Genomic DNA, 27,012 nt, shown 5'->3' on the forward strand with positions numbered 1-27,012 from the left:
TCACCGGCCTGTCTCCTGCCTTCCAAAGATCCTGCTCCAGCGACGCCTTCCAAAGGGACCAGCGACCTCGACATCCTCTGAGGACTGCCCCTGCTTCGAAAAGACAAGAAACTCCCGAGGACAGCGGACCTGCTCCAAGAAAGGCTGCAACTTTGTTTCCAGCAGCCTTGAAAGAACCCTGCAAGCTCCCCGCAAGAAGCGTGAGACTTGCAACACTGCACCCGGCGACCCCGACTCGGCTGGTGGAGATCCAACACCTCAGGAGGGACCCCAGGACTACTCTGATACTGTGAGTACCAAAACTTGTCCCCCCTGAGCCCCCACAGCGCCGCCTGCAGAGGGAATCCCGAGGCTTCCCCTGACCGCGACTCTTTGAATCCAAAGTCCGACGCCTGGGAGAGACCCTGCACCCGCAGCCCCCAGGACCTGAAGGACCGGACTTTCACTGGAGAAGTGACCCCCAGGAGTCCCTCTCCCTTGCCCAAGTGGAGGTTTCCCCGTGGAACCCCCCCCTTGCCTGCCTGTAGCGCTGAAGAGATCCCGAGGTCTCTCATAGACTAACATTGCGAACCCGACGCCTGTTTCTACACTGCACCCGGCCGCCCCCGCGCTGCTGAGGGTGAAATTTCTGTGTGGGCTTGTGTCCCCCCCGGTGCCCTACAAAACCCCTCTGGTCTGCCCTCCGAAGACGCGGGTACTTACCTGCAAGCAGACCGGAACCGGGGCACCCCCTTCTCTCCATTCTAGCCTATGTGTTTTGGGCACCACTTTGAACTCTGCACCTGACCGGCCCTGAGCTGCTGGTGTGGTGACTTTGGGGTTGCTCTGAACCCCCAACGGTGGGCTACCTTGGACCAAGAACTGAACCCTGTAAGTGTCCTACTTACCTGGTAAAACTAACAAAAACTTACCTCCCCCAGGAACTGTGAAAATTGCACTAAGTGTCCACTTTTAAAACAGCTATTTGTCAATAACCTGAAAAGTATACATGCAATTTTTATGATTTGAAGTTCCTAAAGTACTTACCTGCAATACCTTTCGAATGAGATATTACATGTAGAATTTGAACCTGTGGTTCTTAAAATAAACTAAGAAAAGATATTTTTCTATACAAAAACCTATTGGCTGGATTTGTCTCTGAGTGTGTGTACCTCATTTATTGTCTATGTGTATGTACAGCAAATGCTTAACACTACTCCTTGGATAAGCCTACTGCTCGACCACACTACCACAAAATAGAGCATTAGTATTATCTCTTTTTACCACTATTTTACCTCTAAGGGGAACCCTTGGACTCTGTGCATGCTATTCCTTACTTTGAAATAGCACATACAGAGCCAACTTCCTACATTTCCCTAAACTGTACCTTTGTTCCCACAATTGGCACAGCCCTGGCTCCCAGATAAGTCCCTTGTAAATGGTACCCCTGGTACCAAGTGCCCTGATGCTAGGGAAGGTCTTGTCTTATGCCACCCTGGGAACCCTTCACTCAGCACATGCACACTGCCTCACAGCTTGTGTGTGCTGGTGGGGAAAAAATGACGAAGTCGACATGGCACTCCCCTCAGAGTGCCATGCCAACCTCACACTGCCTATGGCATAGGTAAGTCACCCCTCTAGCAGGCCTTACAGCCCTAAGGCAGGGTGCACTATACCACAGGTGAGGGCATATGTGCATGAGCACTATACCCCTACAGTGTCTAAGCAAACCCTTAGACATTGTAAGTGCTGGGTAGCCATAATAGAGTATATGGGCTGCGAGTTTGTCAAACACGAACTCCACGGTCTAAATGGCTACACTAAAATCTGGGAAGTTTGGTATCAAACTTCTTCGCACAATAAATGCACCCTGATGCCAGTGTGGAATTTATTGTAAAATACACCCAGAGGACATCTTAGAGATGCCCCCTGAATACCATTCCGACTCCTAGTGTTAGGCTGACCAGTTTCTGCCAGCCTGTCACAACTAGACGAGTTTCTGGCCACATGGGGAGAGTGCCTTTGTCACTCTGTGGCCAGGAACAAAGCCTGTACTGGGAGGCAGGGGTTCTCACCTCCCCCTGCAGGAACTGTAACACCTGGCGGTGAGCCTCAAAGGCTCATGCCTTTTGTTACAGCACCCCAGGGCATCCTAGCTAGTGGAGATGCCTGCCCCTCTGGCCACTGCCCCCCATTTTGGCAGCAAGGAGGAGATAATGAGAAATACAAGGAGGAGACACCCACCAGTCAGGACAGTCCCTAAGGTGTCCTGAGCTGAGGTGACCCCTGCCTTTAGAAATCCTCCATCTTGAGATTGGAGGATTCCCCCAATAGGATTAGGGATGTGCCCCTCTCCCCTCAGGGAGAAGACACAAAGAGGGTGTAGCCACCCTCCAGGACAGTAGCCATTGGCTACTGCCCTCCTGACCTAAACACACCCCTAAATTCAGTATTTAGGGGCGACCCAGAACTGAGGAAATCAGATTCCTGCAAACTACAACAACAAGAAGGACTGCTGAAATGAAAGCCCCGCAGAGACGACGGAGACACCAACTGACTTGGCCCCAGCCCTACCGGCCTGTCTCTAGACTCAAAGAACCTGCACAGTGACGCATTCAACAGAGACCAGCGACATCTGAAACCTCAGAGGACTGCCCTGAACCCGAAGGACCAAGAAACTCCAGAGAACAGCGGCACTGTTCAAAAACAGCAACAACTTTGCACCTTTCTAACAACTTTCAAAGAACTCACTCTTCCCGCTGGAAGCGTGAGACTTCAAACTCTGCACCAGACGCCCCCGGTTCAAGCTCCAGAGACCCAACACTGCAGAGAGGACTCCCAGGCGACTACGACCTCGTGAGTAACCTGAGAAGATCCCCCTGCACCCCCACACCGACGCATGCAGAGAGGATCCAGAGGCTCCCCCTGACCGCGACTGCATGGAACAGAGAACCTGACGCCTGGACCATGCACTGCACCCGCAGCCCCCATGACCAGAAGGAACCGAACCTCAGTGCAGGAGTGACCCCCAGGCGACCCTCTGCCTAGCCCAGTCGGTGGCTGGCCTGAGAAGCCCCCCTGTGCCCTGCCTGTACCGCTAGAGTTACCCCCGGGTCCCTCCATTGATTCCTATTGAAAACCCAACGCCTGCTAAGCACACTGCACCCGGCCGCCCCTGTGCCGCTGAGGGTGTGTTTTGTGTGCCTACTTGTGTCCCCCCCAGTGCTCTACAAAACCCCCCTGGCCTGCCCTCCGAAGACGCAGGTACTTACGTGTTGGCAGACTGGAACTGGAGCACCCCTGTTCTCCATAGGTGCCTATGTGTTTTGGGCCCTCCTTTGACCTCTGCACCTGACCGGCCCTGTGTTGCTGGTGCGGTGACTTTGGGGTTGCCTTGAACCCCCAACGGTGGGCTGCCTATGCCCAGGAAACTGAACATGTTAGTGCTTTACTTACCTCAGAATCTTAACCTTACTTACCTCCCCCAGGAACTGTTGATCTTTGCACTGTCCACTTTTAAAATAGTTTATTGTCATTTTAACTAAAACTGTGTATGTTACTGCTCTAATTCAAAGTTCCTTACTTACCTGTGTGTGGAGTACCTTGCATTTTATGTATTTACTTCCAATCTTGAATATTGTGGTTCTAAAATAAATTAAGAAAATATATATTTCTATACAACAACTATTGGCCTGGAGTTAAGTCTTTGAGCATGTGTTCCTCATTTATTGCCTGTGTGTGTGTACAACAAATGCTTAACACTACCCTCTAAGCCTACTGTTCGACCACACTACCACAAAAATAGAGCATTAGAATTATCTAATTTTGCCACTATCTTACCTCTAAGGGGAACCCTTGGACTCTGTGCACACTATCTCTCACTTTGAGATAGTATATACAGAGCCAACTTCCTACACCTTCATATTTTTCTCCTTGATGGTCCGGGTAGCCCTGCTCTCTTCAAATATGTAGTTCAAAAAGAGTCTTGTGAATGTGCTGGGCTTTTATACTTGTTACAACATGCTATGCATACGTTTTGTGTAGGGGTGAGGCACAGAAATATACATCTGTGATTTAGGTTTTCATTGCATGGTCTCTGTTTCCATCATTAATTGTGTGGTCACTTTATACTTTGACATCTGCTGATCACCTTTGAACCCTCTCCTGAGAGGTTTGGAGCAAGGATCTGTGTTTTAGGATTCCATTTAATGCCATGTCTGTTTCAGCCAATGATTGTGTGGTCACTTTATACTTTGACCTCTGGTAATCACCTTTGAATCCTCTCCTGGGGAGTTTGGGGCATGCGTATGTGTTTTAGGTTTTCAAATCATGGCCTCTGTCTGTTTCACCACTGATTGCATAGTCACTTTATACTTTGACATCTGCTGATCACCGTTAAGCCCCTTTCCTGGGACATTTTGGGGCATGTCTGAGTTTTAGGTTTTCATTTCATGTCCTTTGGCTGTTTCATCCTTTGATTGTGTGGTCACTTTATACTTTGCATCTTTTGATCACCTTTAAGCCCTTTCCTGAGAAATTTGGAGCTACCATCTGTGTTTTAGGTTTCCATTTCTTAATTGACTAACTGGCTGTAACAAAAGCCACTTTAAAAAAAAACTTTAAAAAACTCATTTGACCAGCCCCCTTTTTGGATTAGCCAGCAGTGTGGAGGTTAAGCCATGTATTTCCACTGGTCCTCCCAGTGAGGAGGCACCCAGCAGGCCCCGGGTCCGGACTGTCTGAACATGTCCAGACTTGTCCTCTTAAGTGGAGAAATATGGCACACATCTGTAGGGCTTACATTTTACTCAGCCCATTGATCTAGACACTGTGGCAAGGACCCTGGCACATGACTAACACATAATGTCACAACCCACGTTACACACCTACACCTACATCAGTTCCGGGGCGATCTCTTAGGGGGACCGGAAGTCCCGGTAACAGATTTGATGTCATTTCCAGGGGCGGGCAGTTATCACTTTTCAGTTTGATGAGGAAAGGTATCCCCTTATTATACTGTCCTGGTATATGTAGGTTACTTTATTAGGTCTGGCTGAGAGCTCAGCTGTTACAATCTTGTTAGTTCTTTAAAATATACATTGTATTTTTACACATATTTTCAAGTCGTAGACTGCCTCAAGGAAGTCATTTAAGTTTTTTTTGCCATTTCTGTCAAATTCCTTTGTATTGGTGAGTTTTTTTTTAGTAACTCTGTTCACTTTCAGGGACAGTGATTCTCCTATCAGATCTGATGCTGGTGGTGACACCAAGGTGAGGCGGACACCACAAGCCACGTGGAAAAAAGGTGTTTCTAAGCCCAGACGAAGACCGCAAGACCGAAAATCCCCTGGAGAGGTAATCTTTTGTACTGCATAAGTGACTTAATGTACTGGCTGTTACTCTGGCTCGTAGCTGCAACCAATGCCAGACTGGCCTACCATGCATCTGCCGTTTCCCCGGGAGGCTGTAAGGGTGGGGGGCCCTTTTGTTACTGGGGGCAGGTTTTGTAGCAGTTTTAAAAAGCACTCCAGAATTGTTTTTATATACAGCAGTTTGAAGGCAACAATAAAAGTGCCATGAAAACTCTTGTGATTAATGCATCTGCTGGAGAGAGATCGGGGTTTGTCTCATGGCGATTTTCTCTAGTGGCAGTTTTGACTCATCTAAAATAGCGCAGAGTGTTAAAATGCCTGCTGCAAAGAACATGTACTATGCAGGCCAGAGAAAAATATTTTTGTGCATAGCTCAGTAGGATACTCATTTTGTCACAGAACTCCTTTAGTTACTGTGCAGTTCATAAAGTTACAATCATGATCTAGCACTATGAGCTACGAACTGCCATCAAAGAGCTACACTCAAACTGCATAGTACAGGTTAGAAAGTTATGTTTATTCTCCAGTCTTTGATTATCCTAATTCAGCTAAAAAGGGTTTGCTTGGGTAGAAATACTTTATTAGTAAAGTCAACCCTAACTACTGTCTTACTTTCTGAATCCTGAGTTTGTTTCCCTAGACCAAGCATCCTTAAAAATGCGTACCAATATAGATGCCATGTGAATCCTACACCTTGTAGCTCGCTTTGTCTTATGTAACATTTTTCTATTCACTAAATTACACACACGATTCATTGTCTCTGTGTGTCTGATGTACATTCCTCCAACACCCTACGATGGTAAGAGAGAGGTTATAAAACAAATGAAATACATGTGAGAGCGGTCCTATGGAGCCATGAGAGGCTCTGTTAAAGGATGGTGGTGAGGTAATAAAGATTGCTGTATCCTGGTGCACTTTAAGGGCATCATTTACTATGCTTTAAAAACGGATACAATTGAATATATAATAATATAAATGTGTTGTAGAAGACACTTTTTTGCCACTTGTTCCCAGATGTGCTTGAAGGAGGGAGAAACCCACCTCCCACCCCAAATTTGCCAGGCTGCGAAGGCAATTACGTCCATACCCCAATACACTTTTGTAGCAGACATTATGCTGCAAGAAGCAGCTGCTTTTTTAGCATCTTTATTCTACACATATAACATTGTATAAGTGTGGAAACCGAAATACATAGAGGACCAGCAAGTCTACATGTGGCGTTCTACTTAAAAAGGCAGTTCCTTTACTTGTAGCTTCTTTATATGTTAAGTTGTCCTTTCTTTAAGACAAAGCTGTCAGCGATTGTTTTTCAATAAGGATAACTAAGCTTGAGTGTGGACATCAACTTTCTCTGGGTGACAGTATTATGTCTTGTAGACCGAAAAAAGCAGCTTTAATGTCCTTTATCTTTAGGTTTGAAGTGATTTTTGTTGGGCTTACGTATTTCACTTAAACAGAATTTTGTTTTGTTTTTTTGGGGGGGCCAGAGGGGACTTCTATCTTTTGGACTGCAGTGGAGATGAGAATGATTATACCTTTGGCATACTGCATTTTACCTGAAGTTGGTTGGACTGATGCTTGTCCAGTTCATTCTTTTGTGTGACTGGACGGAGGAACATAATCAAACCAAGCATTATACTTGAGTGTCCGCCACACTTTCAATATTTGCATGAGTATGTTATTGCCCATAGCATCATTTATAGCTGATTCATCCAGAATTGTGAAGCCAGTATAGTTTCAACCCCCTTCAGCAGTTTTGATTCCTGGCTGCCTGATGTGCTTCTCTGTGTCTGCAATTGTTGTGTTACTTTTAAATCATTTTTGTGATAAATGGCATGATAGAAATAAATCAATAATTGAGAAATATATGGTCTTAATTTGCAGCAATACAGTAATAATGGCATCTGTTGTGGTTCAGGGGTTGCGCATTGTGTGAATGCATGAATAATAATCGTTGTCTCTGCTAGTAAGGTGACATTCCTTTTCATGGAGCACTGTACTTGGATGTGCAACCAAATTGCCAGCTTTGGTTCTCTCTGCTACATTTTCAGCACATCTCTCTGACACCAAGTCTTGAAAGATTCAAGGACAGATGGTTGAATAGGCTATAAACGTATTTCTATTTTTTTGAGAAACTAAATCTAGTTTAATATGTTCTCAGTAATTAAGACCACAAAATCTTCACCAAGGAATTATTTTGGGCATTGGTTTGTGTATATTACCAGAAAGAGGTATACTGTGCAAAGAGTCCAGGTATTCCCTTGTGAGTGGGCAGGGGTACTCTTTTAGAGGATAATGTGGCATAGCAGCCTTAGGCAGAGTGTTAGACGTCTGCAGTAGGCACACAGTCAGTAAATGATACAGACGACTCAAGACAGATATCCACACCAATATACAAAAACAATATATATATTTATATATGTTTAGGCACTAGAATCAATATGCTCAGGTAAGTAAGTTTTGCAGTAGAAATTCTTACAGGTTTGAAAAGTTGACAGTGCAGTTTTCTTAAGTTGCATTGTTAACCTATGGAGGAAAAACCTATATGGCAAAGAGGAACTCAGCAAAGACTTACAGGACCGAGCTTCTACACTTAAGGTGAATGTGGGGCAGGGTCCTAGGCCACACCAACAGGTCACCTCGAGCAGCACTGGGGCGGCCAGGTGCAGATTTGCAGTTCAGCATTGGGTGCCTCTGAAGTCAATGGGGATCAGTCCGATCGAAAAGGTGCTGCAGGCAGGGACTGGGGGGCCAGTTTGGGTGAATCAGCCACAGGGTTCAGAACTTACGATGCTTGGTGACGTGGGGACATCTTTGGTCCTCTTCCTCTGGGGCCAGGGAGGCCGAGTGCAGGGGTGTCCTTAGGCATTGGGTTTCTGTCACAAGAGGCTGCAGGCATGGACTGGGGTCCAGTCCGACCGAACCAATAAGTGGGCTCAAGTCTCATGAGGCCGGGGGACATAGGGGACACCCTTAGTCCTCTTCTCCTTGGTCCAGGGTGGACGGGTGCAGAGGTGACCTGAGGCGTTGGGTCTTTGTCTCCAGGTCACTCACAGAAGAGGGCGGCCGGTACAAAGAGGCTGCAGGCATTGTTGCGAAGGTCACAGCGGAGAGACCCATGGTGGACTTCGCCTCTGGATGGTCTGGGGACCACCCTGCTACTGTTGCCCCATTTCGACTTGGGTTAGGGAGCTCGGGTGCAGTGGTGCTTTCTGGTGTCGGGTTTGGCGGTTTGGAGTCCTCACAGCTCTTCTTAGGTACCTGCAAGATGCAGGGGAGCAGCTTGGCTACTCCAAAGAGGTTCCTGGTTCTTGGGTGTAGGCTGGCAATCCTCCAGGGCTTTTGGAGGCACAAGCAGCTGCAGGACGAGGTGTCTTTGTTGCAGTTGTCAAAGTCAATAGGAAGGCAGGTAGGATTGGCACTGAGTCAGTCACTGGTCTTCAGTTCTTTCTTTTGCATCTCTGTAGTGCCCTTCTTCTTTCAGGTCAGCTGGATCTGGCTCCTGGTGCCAGGGGCTCCCCTAAATAAAAAATTTAGGGACGTTAGTGGAGTGTAGGGTAGTAGCCAATGGGTGACTTACCCTTGGGGTCCCTATGCCCCCAATATGACCACTTCCAATGGGAAGTGGGCATAACGCTGTTCCAGACTTCCTATTTATCCCCTCATCAAGATGGCAGACCTTAAAATTTCTGTCCACATCATGCAGCTCACCTTAGGGGTGGACATGCCTCTCTGACTACTGATTTTCCCACCTGGCCAGGTGCCAAATTTGCCCTGGGTCCTGGTTTTTGAGGGGGGGGGAGGTCAGTATCTCCTCATTTCTGAGGGAAGCCAGATCTGCATATCAAGGGTGGTGGGCTCTTTTAAGCCCCCTGCCTTGGAATGCAGGTTCATTGGTTATCTTGTCAGAAGGGGTGTGTTAAAACCTTTGCCAGAGCAGGCTTTGTTCCTGACCGCCCAAGAGCAGAGGCTCTCCCCCCTGGGATAGGAAACTTGTCTGTTGGTGGCAGGCTAGTTAACACTAGTCAGGCAGCACACAGGTAGTTGGTTAGTTTTTAATGGGGCAACTTTAAGGTCTCCTCTGGGTGCATGTATTAATAAATTAATCACTGGAATCAGAAAGAGTTTATTAATATGAGATGTTTTATACCAAACATCCCTAGCTTCAGTAAGACCATCATGTTAGTGGGCATGGCACACATGCTGTATGCCATGTTGTGTTTTCACTTTTAGCTGCACCAAGGCACACAGCCTGTATATGAAGTCTGCATGGGCTTGGTGAGGGGTCCCTGAGGGTGGCACAATATATGCTGAAGCCCTTGGGGACCCTGTTTTGTACCCAGCCCTACGTACCTGAGTACCATTTACTAGGGACTTACAGAGGTGCCAATTGTGGAACAAATGTGCAGTTTTAGGGAAACAGATCTGGCACTGAGGACCTGGATAGCAGGAACCCAGTGCACTTTCTCTCAAAATTGCATCATATACCAGACAAAATGTGGGGGTGACCATGTCAAAAAGGGCCACTTTCCTACAGGGAATACTCCTCGGTCTGTGTTGCTCCAGGGTCTCAGTATTACTGAAATTTCTAGCTTTGTATTTCTTTATGTGATAATTTTGGGACATTGTATTTTTTTTTTTTTACAAGTGCATAGTACAACAAAGTTTGAGAATTAATTTTTATTGTGGCGCCATGTTTTGTGAATAATGATTCTAAGGCAGGACTCCTGTTAGTCAACAAATGATGATGAATGACAAAGCTATTTAGATTTTATTTGCAATACTATGACTAATAATTTCGTTAGCCTGAATGAGCAGCCCTCTAGTGATATTGATTCTATTTTTAAATACAAGCTTGTAACTGCAAAGGAGACTTGTATTGTGAAACACTTCTAATGGCGCTTTGCTGTTAAATGCTAAATGTTCATTCTGGACATCAACAGCCCAACTAAGGAGTGGGTGAGAGAGCAGAAGGAATGTGTGCGCAGTGTTTGCACCAATGACATGTCACAGTGCCAGAGTTGCGAGCTCAGTAACCTCATCTGTTGAGGGTTCTCAAGCGACGGTTAAATGAATTGTTGGTGGCTCAGGTGAATAAATATTAGTGGCCTTGTTCCTGCTTGCGGTTATTCCTTTCATTTACTTTTCACTGGCAAAGAGCTGCAGGAGGGATATTTAGTTCAACTCAACCATCATAGTGTGTGGACATTTACTGTCAAATTAAGACAATGTTCTGCTGTACCACGAGGCAGTGGTCCATGTTGGCGGTGACTCTCGCGACAGATCATCATTGAATTGCCAGCGTCCGTATGAGTGAACTGTTAATTCTACATAGTAGCTGGTACAAAGGAAAGCAACAGCCTCACTAAGAAGTCAGCACATTTCTAACTTGATGAATCTTTGAAATGCAGTGTTCAATGTGTTTTCATGGTGGAAGGGAAGAGGAAAGTGTCGGTACGTAGCGTTGCAGTAAAAAGTGGCTTTGAGAGACAGCATCGGGCATGGCATGGTTTGCTGCTTACCATTTACCCACATCATTGGAAGACAACGTTACCTGCGAGAGTGAGACAAAGCATTGCCGCAAGGTGCACGCAGCGTCTTCTGTGGTCAGTTAAGGGAATGCGCATTTGCTCAGGATCGTCATAGTGGTCAAGACCTAGTGAAAACAACACAGGACTGCCAAACTGAACAGGGTGCGCTTTCACTCAAGTGTTGCTGGCATCCATCATTTGTGAAGCTGTCTACTAATGCATTCTGTCACCAAGTGCTTCGGTAGTTAAAGTAATATACAGTGGGTGATCACTGCTTGTGTAGCCGCAAACTTTAGTTGCAATTAACAACAGAGGAGTGACAGTGGGTAATCACTGCCTATGTAACCTGTGTACTAGAAATAATTTGGCATGATTGTTTATAATTCTCCATCTCTGTCAAGCCGATGAGCAGCTCACTTTTTTGGAAACGTGTTTACGTTTTATTTTTCAGTGGGTGCCACAAATCTGCACTTGTACAATTGTATAGTCAAACTTTACCAGCCATACTCTGTTTTGATTTATGAGTGTATTGTCTTATTTTATCAGAAAGCAGTTTAAACCTGAGCAAATAGAAGAATGTTGTTTGATGTCATGTGTGGCTGTAGATACACATGCTCCGCGTACTTCTGCTGTCTAGTGGTGAGTCTGGATATGTGCAAGTATTTTTTCTTAGAAGAAGTGGTCCGAGTCACGCGATAGAGTGACTGCTCCTATCGGTGATATTGCGCATGAGCATCAACTCCTTTGTTAGATTTTTTTCTCTCTGCCGTCGGCGGACATGTGTGCCATCTTTCCATGTATCGCCACTCTTCTGTTCAGTTTTTAAAATCTGTTCTTTTCTCATTCCTACTGTATTGTTATAGTTCACGCTTCTCCCATCTTGGTGTTATAATCGGTTTGGGTACAGACCAACTGCAGTTCAGGCGCCTCTGGCCTACCTTCCATGTGGCTCCGGCACCAATGAAAATGGTTCCATAATCAATTAATCAAATTTCTTAAGCGCACTACTCACCCGGTAGGGTCTCAAGGCGCTGGGGGTAAGGGGGGAGTTACTGCTCGAAAAGCCATCTTCTGAGGTGCTTTCTGAAGGTTAGGAGGTCCTGGGTCTTGCGCAGGTTGGTGGGAAGGGAGTTCCAGGTTTTGACGGCGAGGTGGGAGAAGGATCTGCCGCCGGAAGTGGTGCATTGGATGCGGGGGACTGTAGCGAGGTCAGCAGAGCTGTCGAGTTGGTTTGTGGAAGTTGAGACGGTCCAGTCCGGTGTCGTGGAGGGCTTTGTGAGCATGGACAAGGATTTTGAAAATTATCCTTTTGTTGATTGTCAGCCAGTGTAGGGATCTGAGGGGGGCGGAGATATGTTCATGGCGAGGGAGGTTGAGGATGAGACATGCAGCTGCCTTCTGGATTCGCTGGAGTTTTCTATGAAGCTTGGCAGTGGGCCCTGCGTAGAGGGCGTTGCTGTAGTCCAGTCCCCTGCTAATGAGGGCGTGGGTGACCGTTCTTCTTGTTTGTAAAGGAACCCATTTGAAAGTCTTACGTAGCATGCGAAGGGTGTTGAAGCAGGAGGATGATATGGTGTTGATTTGCTGAGTCATAGAGAGAGATAAGTCCAGTATGATACCAGGATTGTGTGTGTGGGTGTTGGGGGTGGTCCAAGAGTGGTGGGCCACCAGGAGTCATTCCATGCTGTCCTGTTGGGACCGAAGATGATGATCTCGTTTTTTTCTGAGTTCCATTTGAGGTGGCTTGCTGTCATCCAGTTAGCGATGGCGAGGAGTCCGGCGTGTAGGTTATTCTTGTCTGCAGATGGGTTCCTCGTGAGGAAGATGATGAGTTGGGTGTCGTCAGCGTAAGAAATGATGGTGAGGCCGTGGGAGCGGATGATGTTGGGGAGAGGAGCCATGTAGATATTGAAAAGGGTGGGGCTGAGGGAGGATCCTTGGGGGCCCCACAGATGGTCTTGGTGGCTGTTGACCGGAAAGGAGAGAGGCGAACTCTTTGGGTTCTTTCGGAGAGGAACGAGGTGAGCCAGTCCAGGGCTTTGTGGCGAATTCTGACATCGAAGAGGCGTGTGCGGAGGGTTTGGTGGCATACTGTATCAAAAGCTGTGGAGAGGTCCAGGAGGATGAGGACGACGGTTTCGCCCTTGTCCAGTCTGGTCCTGATGTCGTCTGTACAGGCGATGAGTGCGGTCTCGGTGATGTGTTTTTTGCGGAATCCAGACTGGGAGAGGTCGAGTATGTTGTTGTCTTCTAGGAAGCGAGACAGTTGTATGTTTATTATATTCTCTATGACCTTTGCGGGGAAGGGGAGTTCCTCTACATTGATCCACACCTCATTTTCAACCTCTGTCTCTCTCCAGACCATCGCAAGGTCGACTGTGATGCCTGCAAGTCTTTCCGCTCCAAAAAGACAATTTTGGGATCAACAAGCATGTTGGCTGGAAATGTGCCAGAAGACACATGATGCCACCCCGGACATCTTTAGAGAGGAACATGCTCATGAGGAACCAGGGCAGTCGGTAGGACGCCCTTTCCATACATGACAGCTCCGAGTAGGACATTGAATTCAACAACGAACATCACAAAGTAAGCTCTACCCAGCGTGTTAGTACTGTGGCCCCTACTGTCCCACACAAATCCTCCAAAAAGACTTTTCAGCCCATTCTTGAGGTCGCCGATCCACCACTATCCTCCAGCCAGGTCGGTACCAAAAAACGACTTCCGCCGCTCCGCCTTCTGGCTCGGGCCAAAAATGTCCACCAAAACCACATAATCTGCTTTGACCTCCACAGCTTTGGACCAAGAGATTGTTTTGGTATTGATCTGGAGCTCGGGAAAGAGCAGACAGCCATCAGCCTTAACTTAGATACCGACCTAGCTTCCAAAACTGAATACTTGGTGCACCAAGGCTTTTGGAGCCAAAAGCCTTGGAAGCTGGAGGTTCGGGCCAGTCTCAACAGTATACGTCTGTTGGGCTTGATGGCTTCTTACATCGCTATAGTTCCCCATGCCAGACTTCACATGGGTCCCCTGCAGCATCGTCTGTCTCACCATTTGTCTCAGTCAAGTGGTTACCTGGAAGATCTAGTGATGTTGAACTGCCAGACTCACCGTTCTCTGCAATGTTGGAACACTAACAAACTTTTGAAAGGGCGGCCTTTTCTAGACCTTGTGCCTCAAGATCTGACAGTGCAAGGTCTCTGGGATCCCAAACACCAGTCCCTACACACCATTTACCCGGAGCTTCAAGCGGTATTCCTAGCACTGAAATCCTTCCTTCCTCACCAGTGTTACAAGATTGTCTTAGTCCACACGGACAACATGACAGCCATGTATTATTTACAGAAACTCTCACAACTCTCTCAGAACATATAGAAGTGGGCCTTTCTCCTCCACGTTCACCTGTTGACGAAGTACCTTGCCGGAACGGACCAAGACTTTGCAGACCTGCTCAGCAGGATACAGCAACAAGTTCACAAGTGGGAACTCCACCCACAAGTCCTTCACTCTTACTTTGAAAAGTGAGGGACTCCCCATGTAGGCCTTTTTGCCACAGCATAAAACGCAAAATGCCCAAACTTTGCCTCCAGGTATCTACACTCTTTATCCAAGGGCAATGGTCTGCGGATGAGTTGGTCTGGGATATTTGCCTATGCTTTTTCACCTCTTCCTCTCATTCCCTCAGGTTCGGAGGATCAGGCAAACATCTCTCACCATGATCCTTGTGGCTCCCACTTCGGCACGCCAGCCTTGGTTCACCACACTCCTCGATCTCTCAGTAGTACCACACGAGAAGCTTCCCAACAGGCCGGACCTTCTCACTCAAAATCAAGGACAAATCAGGCATCCAGACCGCAAATCACTCAACCTTGCGATATGGCTTCTGAGGTCTTAAAGTTTGGCTCCCTGGGCTTAGCTGCAGAATGAATATTCTCAAGGAAGCCTGTAGACTTACTACTAGAGCCTGTTAGGCTGCAAATCAAAAGTTTTGGTTGCTACTTCCTACCCAAACGCATTGACCCCATAAAAGCCACAGTGTTAGAAATGGGGTTTTTGGTTGGCAGTCAGGTCACCCTGTGTCCAAGCAAGAACCCTCACTCTAGTCAGGGAAAGTCACACACAATCCAAATTATCCTGTGCCCACCCTCTGTTAGCTTGGCACTGAGCAATCATGCTTAACTTAGAAGGCAATGTGTAAAGCATTTGTGCAATAAATCATACAATAACACAATATAGCACCACAAAAATACACCACACAGTGTTTAGAAAAATATATAATATTTATCTGGGTATTTGCAGGTCAAAACGATCAAAGATGCAACATGAATTTGTAAAGATATCACTGAAAAGTGATATGAAGTGTCTTAAGTCTTTAAAAAGTAAATAAAGTCTCTTTCAAGCACAAAGTACCTGGTTTGGAGTGGAAAAACTCCGCAGAGGGCCGCAGAAGAGGAGATGCGTGGAAAAATGGTGTGTGCGTCGGTTACGCCCCTTCACACACGGACTTGCGTCATTATTTTTCACGCGGGGAGACGTGCGTCGTTCTACGGGAGGAAAAATGGTGTGTGCGTCGGTTTCGCCCCTTCACACACGGACTTGCGTAGTTATTTTTCACTCAGGGAAGACATGTGTTGTTTTCCCGCACGCGGACCGTCTCCTTCTGTAGATCGTGGGATTACCAGATGTCCCAGGGACTGTGCGTGGATTCCTCAGCTTGTTATCCGGCAGCGTGTCCTTCCGGGGGGCTGTGCATGCAATTTTCTTTCTCACTGCAGGCGTCGCGTCGATTTCCTCTCTGGAAGTTGGGTGGCGTTGTCCACGCGAGGCCGTGCGTCAAAGTTCCGGTCGCACCGCAGACGTCGCGCCGAGCGGTGTCTTTCTGGATCGGAGTGCGGTGAATTTCTCACCGCAGAGCAAGCTGTGCGTCGAATTTTTCGGCGCACGAGGAGTCCAAATGAAAAAGAGAAGTCTTTTTGGTCCTGAGACTTCAGGGAACAGGAGGCAAGCTCTATCTAAGCCCTTGGAGAGCACTTTTGCAGCCAGACAAGAGTTCAGCAAGGCAGCAGGCCAACAGCAAGGCAGCAGTCCTTTGTAGAAAGCAGACAGGTGAGTCCTTTGAGCAGCCAGGCAGTTCTTCTTGGCAGGATGCAGGTTCTGGTTCAGGTTTCTTCTCCAGCAAGTGTCGGAGGTGGTAGGGCAGAGGCCCTGTTTTATACTAAATTGTGCCTTTGAAGTGAGGGTGACTTCAAAGAGTGGCTAAGAAGTGCACCAGGTCCCCTTTCAGTTCAATCCTGTCTGCCAGGGTCCCAGTAGGGGGTGTGGCAGTCCTTTGTGTGAGGGTAGGCCCTCCACCCTCCCAGCTCAGGAAGACCCGTTCAAAATGCAGATGTATGCAAGTGAGGCTGAGAACCCTGTGTTTGGGGTGTGTCTGAGTGAATGCACAAGGAGCTGTCTACTAAACCTAGCCAGACGTGGATTGTAAGGCACAGAAAGATTTAAGTGCAAAGAAATGCTCACATTCTAAAAGTGGCATTTCTAGAATGGTAATATTAAATCCGCCTTCACCAGTCAGCAGGATTTTGTATTACCATTCTGCCCATACTAAATATGACCTTCCTGCTCCTTTCAGATCAGCAGCTGCCACTTCAACAATGTATGAGGGCAGCCCCAATGTTAGCCTATGAAGAGAGCAGGCCTCACAGTAGTGTAAAAACGAATTTAGGAGTTTTACACTACCAGGACATATAAACTGCACAGGTACATGTCCTGCCTTTTACCCACACAGCACCCTGCTCTAGGTGTTACCTAGGGCACACATTAGAGGTGACTTATATGTAGAAAAAGGGGAGTTTTAGGTTTGGCAAGTACTTTTAAATGCCAAGTCGAAGTGGCAGTGAAACTGCACACAGTGGCCTTGCAATGGCAGGCCTGAGACAAGGTGAAGTGGCTACTTAAAAGGGTGGCACAACCAGTGCTGCAGGCCCACTAGTAGCATTTAATCTACAGGCCCTAGGCACATATAGTGCACTCTACTAGGGTCTTACAAGTAAATCAAATAGCCAGTCATGGATAAACCAATCAACAGTACAATTTACACAGAGAGCATATGCACTTTAGCACTGGTTAGCAGGGGTAAAGTGCCCAGAGTTCAAAAGCCAACAACAACAGGTCAGAAAAAATAGGAGGAAGGAGGCAAAAAATTTGGAGATGACCCTGTCAAAAAGCCAGGTCCAACACACAGTATAAGAAATTGTCTGCTATTTGCTCCACTTGCAGAAAGCAAATCAAGCCTACGCTTCCATTCAACTACATCTTGCAGCTATAGCTGCAGGTTCAGGATTCCAGTTAATAAGGCTTTCATGGAAGGTCTTAAACATGTAATTCCACCTACGGTACCCCCTGCCCCATCATGGAACCTTAACATTGTGCTCACCAGACTCATGGCGTCCCCCATTTGAACCACTCCATTCATAGCCACTTCTGTTCCTCTCATGGAAGGTGGATTTCGTAGTCGTCATCACTTCTCTCAGGCGTGTTAGTGAGCTACTAGTGAGGTACTAACCTTGGAAGTGCCTCTCCTCCTCATTCATAGAAATAAAGAAAACTTGCACTCCTAATTCATTGTTCGGAAGCTGAGGGGCACAATGTTTTGGAAAATTTACCAGAGTTAAATGATGTGGCACAAGAGCTCAACCAAATTGATGTAGCTACATTTTTTTAAAAATAAAAAAAATTAAACCTCGTGATTTCTGTATTTTTTGCTTTGGAAATGATCAATTGTGTATCATCAGCCTAGGATACTATTTCAAAGCTCATTTCTCTGACAATATCTGCCAGAGGGTTCTTGTAGATCAAATAAATGTGGGTCTGTAAATTAGCCTAGCGGAACACCATAGAAGACAGCATGCTCACTGGATTTAAATAAGAGGCAGGGTAGACTAGACTGGTACCTGTCTGTGAGAAAAAAAGTGAATTAATTTGAGGGCTTTTGAGGATACACCTAGCTCATATAATCTCTGAATCATAATAGTGAGTGAAATAGTATTGAAGGCTGCCAATAAGTCTAGAAGGATGAAAACAGCTGGTCTATCCTCTTACAGCAAGAGCCTGATAGAATGAGTGTACAATGAGAGGCTTTGAACACAGACTGAGACACAACCAGCAGGTTGCGTTTTTACAAAAAGACTGAGAGCTGTTGATTAATCAGCTTCTCAAGTTTTCAGGAAGTCCAGAACATCGTACATCAAGCATAGAACCTATTCAAATTGCTGGTTGTGATGTGCTTCATTTAAGGAAAGATATAACTCAAATGTTTCCTTCTAAGACGTTTATCATGCAGCAATAAGATTTGAATTTAGTTCTGACCTTCCTTATGTGCACACCCTTTGGGCCACTGCACAGTTGCTTCTGTTGATCAAGACTGTTTTCTTCATTGCTGCATGAGTGAACTTCAGACAGTTTTGGTTCAACCTCCTTACACCACCTTTTTTCCCTCCAGACAAAGAGGTTCTCCGGACTCGGCAGCCTTCTTACTAACAGTTTTGACCCCTTTCCACATTGGCCAACCAGTTACTCTGCCAACGTTTTTCACCCCACCTCACCCACGGTTCCATCAGCACAATCCTAAAAGGGTGGTGAGCTTCTACATTGACCGCATAAAGGACTATTGTGTAGAAAATCAGCTTTCTGTAGGGTTTTCTGGAGCAATGCAAGGATGGGCAGTTCATAAAATGACCTTGTCAAGGTGGATAGTGGGCTCATTCCACCAGGGCCAATGCCACCCTAGAGGTCAGGTCTGGTGGAAAGGTCACTTTGCCTGCTCCATTCTGCAAGTCTTTTAGGTCAGAGCCCACCTCTCATACTCTCCATCTTATTATTAGGTACTGCTGTGCTATCAGTCATAAAGCTGAAGAAGCTGCTGTTAAAATTTTCCATCAAAGGAACAAGGCACTTGTCTTTGGTAATGCTCTTTCTAGGGGATACTCTTAACTGACATCTGATCTACCTGCCTGCCCTCTCACCTCCACATTCTGTGGGTTCTTAAACATCAAATTAAGGTCTCAAGGGAGGACTCAGCACATTGTCCTTCACAGTGTGTAAGATGTTCTACATCTGAAGGCACAGAATGGCAAAGAAATTGATGTCGACCTGCACCGTTTGTGCTTATATGCGGCTCCGTTCCATCAGTTTGTCTGCACAGTGTCATCGCTGAACCAAATGGCAAGGGTGTGGAATTCCTATTGCCCGACGCCCAGACCACATTGTGGATCGGTGAATGGCATTGTCTACAGTAAAGGTAACATCTGTGTCCATGTGTTAATATGCTGTTCGAACTTGTGCTCATGGTTCTTTAATGCAAAGCCTTTATTAAAAGGGTGAGCCCTAAGGAAACGTTGTAAGCTTATATAGTACTACTAATAGTTCCAGTATAAAAATGTGTACACATGTTTGCAAAGTTCAAATATATGAGACCACGTTTAATGCTTCCAGAATGCTTTCTGGTTAGATGCAATTATTTGCAGAAGTTTGAAAGCAATATTCAGGATTCTATGATTTTAAAATCAAAACGTTCATTAAAAAAAAACAATGAGAAAGAAAACAGTTTTGCTGAGCTGCTGTGAAATGTTAGCTACCATTTCTTTGAAATACCATTTAGCAAAATGTGTTGATGCATCCTAGTATTTGTAAAAAAATATATAAATCCATAATGGGAACATTCAGTGTAACTAGTTTCAACAAGATTAGGGGAATCATGAAAATAAACAAGTATTGTCAAAGTCAGTGGGTTCAACATTGGTCGTCAGCCTTTTGGTTTTGTTAGTGCGTGTCTTCTTTTGACGTGGTTTTTGTAAAACGTTATTGTTGTGCGAGCTGCCAGGTCTTCACTATTACAACAAACATTGACAAAAGCAAAAATATTTTTGGGGCTCAAAAAGCACACATTGCCACAGTAGTTCCTGGCATTGAACAAAATTACTTTGTGTGACGATATGCACCTTGGGAACGAGCACAGTGCTGTCACTCATAGTGAAGCCAGCCAGTAGACAGAGAGAGAGAGAGACAGAACTGTAATAAAAACAAAAGTTCTTGGTTAACACAAGACTTAAATAAGGGCCCAATCCTTCAAGGAAGTCACAAGTGTGCAGCCATGGTATATGTCTTTGAAATAATGCATGAATTACCAAGAATTTACAGAAGTAGGCCACGAAATAGTACTTGTAAGGAAATGCCTCCTTGGCATGGTTGCCCCCTGACTTTTTGCCTTTGCTGATGCTATGTTTACAATTGAAAGTGTGCTGAGGCCTGCTAACCAGGCCCCAGCACCAGTGTTCTTTCCCTAACCTGTACTTTTGTATCCACAATTGGCAGACCCTGGCATCCAGATAAGTCCCTTGTAACTGGTACTTCTAGTACCAAGGGCCCTGATGCCAAGGAAGGTCTCTAAGGGCTGCAGCATGTCTTATGCCACCCTGGAGACCTCTCACTCAGCACAGACACACTGCTTGCCAGCTTGTGTGTGCTAGTGAGGACAAAACGAGTAAGTCGACATGGCACTCCCCTCAGGGTGCCATGCCAGCCTCTCACTGCCTATGCAGTATAGGTAAGACACCCCTCTAGCAGGCCTTACATCCCTAAGGCAGGGTGCACTATACCATAGGTGAGGGTACCAGTGCATGAGCATGGTACCCCTACAGTGTCTAAACAAAACCTTAGACATTGTAAGTACAGGGTAGCCATAAGAGTATATGGTCTGGGAGTCTGTCAAACACGAACTCCACAGCACCATAATGGCTACACTGAAAACTGGGAAGTTTGGTATCAAACTTCTCAGCACAATAAATGCACACTGATGCCAGTGTACATTTTATTGTAAAATACACCCCAGAGGGCACCTTAGAGGTGCCCCCTGAAACTTAACCGACTGTCTGTGTAGGCTGACTAGTTCCAGCAGCCTGCCACACCAGAGACATGTTGCTGGCCCCATGGGGAGAGTGCCTTTGTCACTCTGAGGCCAGTAACAAAGCCTGCACTGGGTGGAGATGCTAACACCTCCCCCAGGCAGGAACTGTGACACCTGGCGGTGAGCCTCAAAGGCTCCCCCCTTTGTCACAGCCCAGCAGGGCACTCCAGCTTAGTGGAGTTGCCCGCCCCCTCCGGCCACGGCCCCCACTTTTGGCGGCAAGGCTGGAGGGAACAAAGAAAGCAACAAGGAGGAGTCACTGGCCAGTCAGGACAGCCCCTAAGGTGTCCTGAGCTGAAGTGACTCTAACTTTTAGAAATCCTCCATCTTGCAGATGGAGGATTCCCCCAATAGGGTTAGGATTGTGACCCCCTCCCCTTGGGAGGAGGCACAAAGAGGGTGTACCCACTCTCAGGGCTAGTAGCCATTGGCTACTAACCCCCCAGACCTAAACACGCCCTTAAATTTAGTATTTAAGGGCTACCCTGAACCCTAGAAAATTAGATTCCTGCAACTACAAGAAGGACTGCCTAGCTGAAAAACCCCTGCAGAGGAAGACCAGAAGACGACAACTGCCTTGGCTCCAGAAACTCACCGGCCTGTCTCCTGCCTTCCAAAGATCCTGCTCCAGCGACGCCTTCCAAAGGGACCAGCGACCTCGACATCCTCTGAGGACTGCCCCTGCTTCGAAAAGACAAGAAACTCCCGAGGACAGCGGACCTGCTCCAAGAAAAGCTGCAACTTTGTTTCCAGCAGCTTTAAAGAACCCTGCAAGCTCCCCGCAAGAAGCGTGAGACTTGCAACACTGCACCCGGCGACCCCGACTCGGCTGGTGGAGATCCAACACCTCAGGAGGGACCCCAGGACTACTCTGATACTGTGAGTACCAAAACCTGTCCCCCCTGAGCCCCCACAGCGCCGCCTGCAGAGGGAATCCCGAGGCTTCCCCTGACCGCGACTCTTTGAATCCTAAGTCCCGACACCTGGGAGAGACCCTGCACCCGCAGCCCCCAGGACCTGAAGGACCGGACTTTCACTGGAGGAGTGACCCCCAGGAGTCCCTCTCCCTTGACCAAGTGGAGGTTTCCCAGAGGAACCCCCCCCTTGCCTGCCTGCAGCGCTGAAGAGATCCCTAGATCTCCCATTGACTTCCATTACAAACCCGACGCTTGTTTCTACACTGCACCCGGCCGCCCCCGCGCTGCTGAGGGTGAAATTTCTGTGTGGACTTGTGTCCCCCCCGGTGCCCTACAAAACCCCCCTGGTCTGCCCTCCGAAGACGTGGGTACTTACCTGCAAGCAGACCGGAACCGGGGCACCCCCTTCTCTCCATTCTAGCCTATGTGTTTTGGGCACCACTTTGAACTCTGCACCTGACCGGCCCTGAGCTGCTGGTGTGGTGACTTTGGGGTTGCTCTGAACCCCCAACGGTGGGCTACCTTGGACCAAGAACTAAGCCCTGTAAGTGTCTTACTTACCTGGTTAACCTAACAAATACTTACCTCCCCTAGGAACTGTGAAAATTGCACTAAGTGTCCACTTTTAAAACAGCTATTTGTGAATAACTTGAAAAGTATACATGCAATTTTGATGATTTGAAGTTCCTAAAGTACTTACCTGCAATACCTTTCGAATGAGATATTACATGTAGAGTTTGAACCTGTGGTTCTTAAAATAAACTAAGAAAAGATATTTTTCTATATAAAAACCTATTGGCTGGATTTGTCTCTGAGTGTGTGTACCTCATTTATTGTCTATGTGTATGTACAACAAATGCTTAACACTACTCCTTGGATAAGCCTACTGCTCGACCACACTACCACAAAATAGAGCATTAGTATTATCTATTTTTACCACTATTTTGCCTCTAAGGGGAACCCTTGGACTCTGTGCATGCTATTCCTTACTTTGAAATAGCACATACAGAGCCAACTTCCTACATTGGTGGATCAGCGGTGGGGTACAAGACTTTGCATTTGCTGGACTACTCAGCCAATACCTGATCACACGACAAATTCCAAAATTGTCATTAGAAATTGATTTTTGCAATTTGAAAAGTTTTCTAAATTCTTAAAAGTCCTGCTAGGGCCTTGTGTTAGTCCCTGTTAGCATTTCTTTTAGAGTTTAAAAGTTTGTAAAAGTTTGAATTAGATTCTAGAACCAGTTGTAGATTCTTAAAAAGTATTCCAACTTTTAGAAGCAAAATGTCTAGCACAGATGTGACTGTGGTGGAACTCGACACCACACCTTACCTCCATCTTAAGATGAGGGAGCTAAGGTCACTCTGTAAAATAAAGAAAATAACAATGGGCCCCAAACCTACCAAAATACAGCTCCAGGAGCTTTTGGCAGAGTTTGAAAAGGCCAACCCCTCTGAGGGTGGCAACTCAGAGGAAGAGGATAGTGACTTGGAGGAAAATTCCCCCCTACCAGTCCTATCTAGGGAGAACAGGGTCCCTCAAACCCTGACTCCTAAAATAATAGTCAGAGATGCTGGTTCCCTCACAGGAGAGACCAACACCTCTGAAATCACTGAGGATAGCCCCAGTGAAGAGGACATCCAGTTAGCCAGGATGGCCAAAAGATTGGCTTTGGAAAGACAGATCCTAGCCATAGAGAGGGAAAGACAAGAGATGGGCCTAGGACCCATCAATGGTGGCAGCAACATATATAGGGTCAGAGATTCTGCTGATATGTTAAAAATCCCTAAAGGGATTGTAACTAAATATGAAGATGGTGATGACATCACCAAATGGTTCACAGCTTTTGAGAGGGCTTGTGTAACCAGAAAAGTGAACAGATCTCACTGGGGTGCTCTCCTTTGGGAAATGTTCACAGGAAAGTGTAGGGATAGACTCCTCACACTCTCTGGACAAGATGCAGAATCTTATGACCTCATGAAGGGTACCCTGATTGAGGGCTTTGGATTCTCCACTGAGGAGTATAGGATTAGATTCAGGGGGGCTCAAAAATCCTCGAGCCAGACCTGGGTTGACTTTGTAGACTACTCAGTGAAAACACTAGATGGTTGGATTCAAGGCAGTGGTGTAAGTAATTATGATGGGCTGTACAATTTATTTGTGAAAGAACACCTGTTAAGTAATTGTTTCAATGATAAACTGCATCAGCATCTGGTAGACCTAGGACCAATTTCTCCCCAAGAATTGGGAAAGAAGGCGGACCATTGGGTCAAGACAAGGGTGTCCAAGACTTCAACAGGGGGTGACCAAAAGAAAGGGGTCACAAAGACTCCCCAGGGGAAGGGTGATGAGACAACCAAAGCTAAAAGTAGTAAAGAGTCTTCTACAGGCCCCCAAAAACCTGCACAGGAGGGTGGGCCCAGAGCCTCTTCACAAAACAATGGGTACAAGGGTAAAAACTTTGATCCCAAAAAGGCCTGGTGTCATAGCTGTAAACAGCATGGACACCAAACTGGAGACAAGGCCTGTCCCAAGAAAGGTTCCACTCCAAACTCCCATCCAGGTAACACTGGTATGGCTAGTCTCCAAGTGGGATCAACAGTGTGCCCAGAGCAAATCAGGGTCCACACTGAAGCTACTCTAGTTTCTGAGGGTGGGGTGGATTTAGCCACACTAGCTGTCTGGCCGCCTAACATGCAAAAATACAGACAGCAACTCTTAATTAATGGGACTAGAATAGAGGGCCTGAGGGATACAGGTGCCAGTGTCACCATGGTGACAGAGAAACTGGTTTCCCCTGGCCAATACCTGACTGGAAAAACTTACACAGTCACCAACGCTGACAATCAGAAAAAAGTACATCCCATGGCAATGGTTACTTTAGAATGGGGAGGGGTCAATGGCCTGAAACAGGTGGTGGTCTCCTCAAATATCCCAGTGGACTGTCTGCTTGGAAATGACCTGGAGTCCTCAGCATGGGCTGAGGTAGAACTAAAAACCCATGCAGCAATGCTGGGTATCCCTGAACTGGTGTGTGTGAAAACAAGAGCACAATGCAAGGCACAGGGTGAACAAGTAGAGCTGGAGTCTGGAAGAATGGCCCAGCCTACCAAGAGGAAAGGAAAGTCAGTTGGGAAACCAACTGCAACACAGCAAAAGAAAGGGAACCTCTCTTCTCAGGAAGAAGTTCTGCCCTCTGAGGGAACTGAGCCTTTGGAGCTTGAACCTTACCAGGTTGAGCTCTTAGGCCCAGGGGGACCCTCAAGGGAGGAGCTGTGTAAGGGACAAGAAACCTGTCCCTCTCTTGAAGGCCTTAGGCAGCAAGCTGCTGAAGAGTCCAAAGGCAAGAAAATTGGAACGCATAGGGTCTATTGGGAAGATGGACTCCTGTACACTGAGGCCAGAGACCCCAAACCTGGTGCCACTAGGAGAGTGGTAGTGCCTCAGCTGTTCAGAGAGTTCATCCTAACATTGGCCCATGACATTCCACTTGCTGGACATTTGGGACAAACCAAGACGTGGGAGAGGTTAGTCAACCACTTCTACTGGCCCAATATGTCCAACATGGTTAAGGAGTTTTGCCTCTCCTGCCCCACCTGTCAAGCCAGTGGTAAGACAGGTGGGCATCCAAAGGCCCCCCTCATTCCACTTCCAGTGGTGGGGGTTCCCTTTGAAAGAGTGGGTGTGGACATAGTTGGTCCACTAGAACCTCCCACAGCCTCAGGAAATATGTATATCCTGGTAGTAGTGGATCATGCTACCAGGTATCCTGAAGCTATTCCCCTTAGGTCGACTACTGCCCCTGCAGTAGCCAAGGCCCTCATTGGTATCTTTACCAGAGTGGGTTTCCCTAAGGAGGTGGTGTCTGACAGAGGTACCAACTTCATGTCAGCATACCTAAAGCACATGTGGAATGAGTGTGGAGTGACTTATAAATTCACTACACCATACCATCCACAAACTAATGGCTTGGTGGAGAGATTCAACAAGACATTAAAAGGCATGATCATGGGGCTCCCAGAAAAGCTCAAAAGGAGATGGGATGTCCTCTTGCCATGTCTGCTTTTCGCTTACAGAGAGGTGCCACAGAAGGGAGTAGGATTCTCACCCTTTGAACTTCTGTTTGGTCATCCTGTAAGGGGACCACTTGCTCTTGTTAAAGAAGGCTGGGAGAGACCTCTCCATGAGCCAAAACAAGACATAGTGGACTATGTACTTGGCCTTCGCTCTAGAATGGCAGAGTACATGGAAAAGGCAACCAAAAACCTTGAGGCCAGCCAACAGCTCCAGAAGTTTTGGTATGACCAAAAGGCTGCACTGGTTGAGTTCCAACCAGGGCAGAAAGTCTGGGTTCTGGAGCCTGTGGCTCCCAGGGCACTCCAGGACAAATGGAGTGGCCCTTACCCAGTGCTAGAGAGGAAGAGTCAGGTCACCTACCTGGTGGACCTGGGCACAAGCAGGAGCCCCAAGAGGGTGATCCATGTGAACCGCCTTAAACTCTTCCATGACAGGGCTGATGTGAATCTGTTAATGGTAACAGATGAGGATCAGGAGGCAGAGAGTGAACCTCTCCCTGATCTTCTGTCATCAGACCCGAAAGATGGCACAGTAGATGGAGTGATCTACTCAGACACCCTCTCTGGCCAACAGCAAGCTGATTGTAGGAGAGTCCTACAAGAGTTTCCTGAACTCTTCTCCTTAACCCCTGGTCAGACACACCTGTGTACCCATGATGTGGACACAGGAGACAGCATGCCTGTCAAAAATAAAATCTTTAGACAATCTGACCATGTTAAGGAAAGCATCAAGGTGGAAGTCCACAAGATGCTGGAATTGGGAGTGATTGAGCGCTCTGACAGCCCCTGGGCTAGCCCAGTGGTCTTAGTCCCCAAACCTCACACCAAAGATGGAAAGAAAGAGATGAGGTTTTGTGTGGACTACAGAGGGCTCAATTCTGTCACCAAGACAGATGCCCATCCAATTCCAAGAGCTGATGAGCTCATTGATAAATTAGGTGCTGCCAAATTTCTAAGTACCTTTGACTTGACAGCAGGGTACTGGCAAATAAAAATGGCACCTGGAGCAAAAGAAAAGACAGCATTCTCCACACCTGATGGGCATTATCAGTTTACTGTTATGCCCTTTGGTTTAAAGAATGCCCCTGCCACCTTCCAAAGGTTGGTGAATCAAGTCCTTGCTGGCTTGGAGTCCTTTAGCACAGCTTATCTTGATGATATTGCTGTCTTTAG

The 27,012-nt window shown here is 46.9% G+C and overlaps 1 protein-coding gene across 2 annotated transcripts in view; it reads left to right on the forward strand.

Annotated features, from left to right (window-relative positions):
* The window catches only part of RBM6 (RNA binding motif protein 6), a 1,032,809-nt gene that overhangs the window by 983,491 nt on the left and 22,306 nt on the right, over positions 1 to 27,012 (forward strand). For both annotated transcript variants that reach the window (XM_069206836.1, XM_069206837.1), the window contains one exon: positions 5,205 to 5,334. In XM_069206836.1, coding sequence (XP_069062937.1) covers positions 5,205 to 5,334 — 130 coding nt within the window. The remainder of the gene's footprint in view (positions 1 to 5,204; positions 5,335 to 27,012) is intronic.

The sequence above is a fragment of the Pleurodeles waltl genome, chromosome 9 (assembly GCF_031143425.1).
Source record: "Pleurodeles waltl isolate 20211129_DDA chromosome 9, aPleWal1.hap1.20221129, whole genome shotgun sequence".
NCBI lineage: Eukaryota > Metazoa > Chordata > Amphibia > Caudata > Salamandridae > Pleurodeles > Pleurodeles waltl.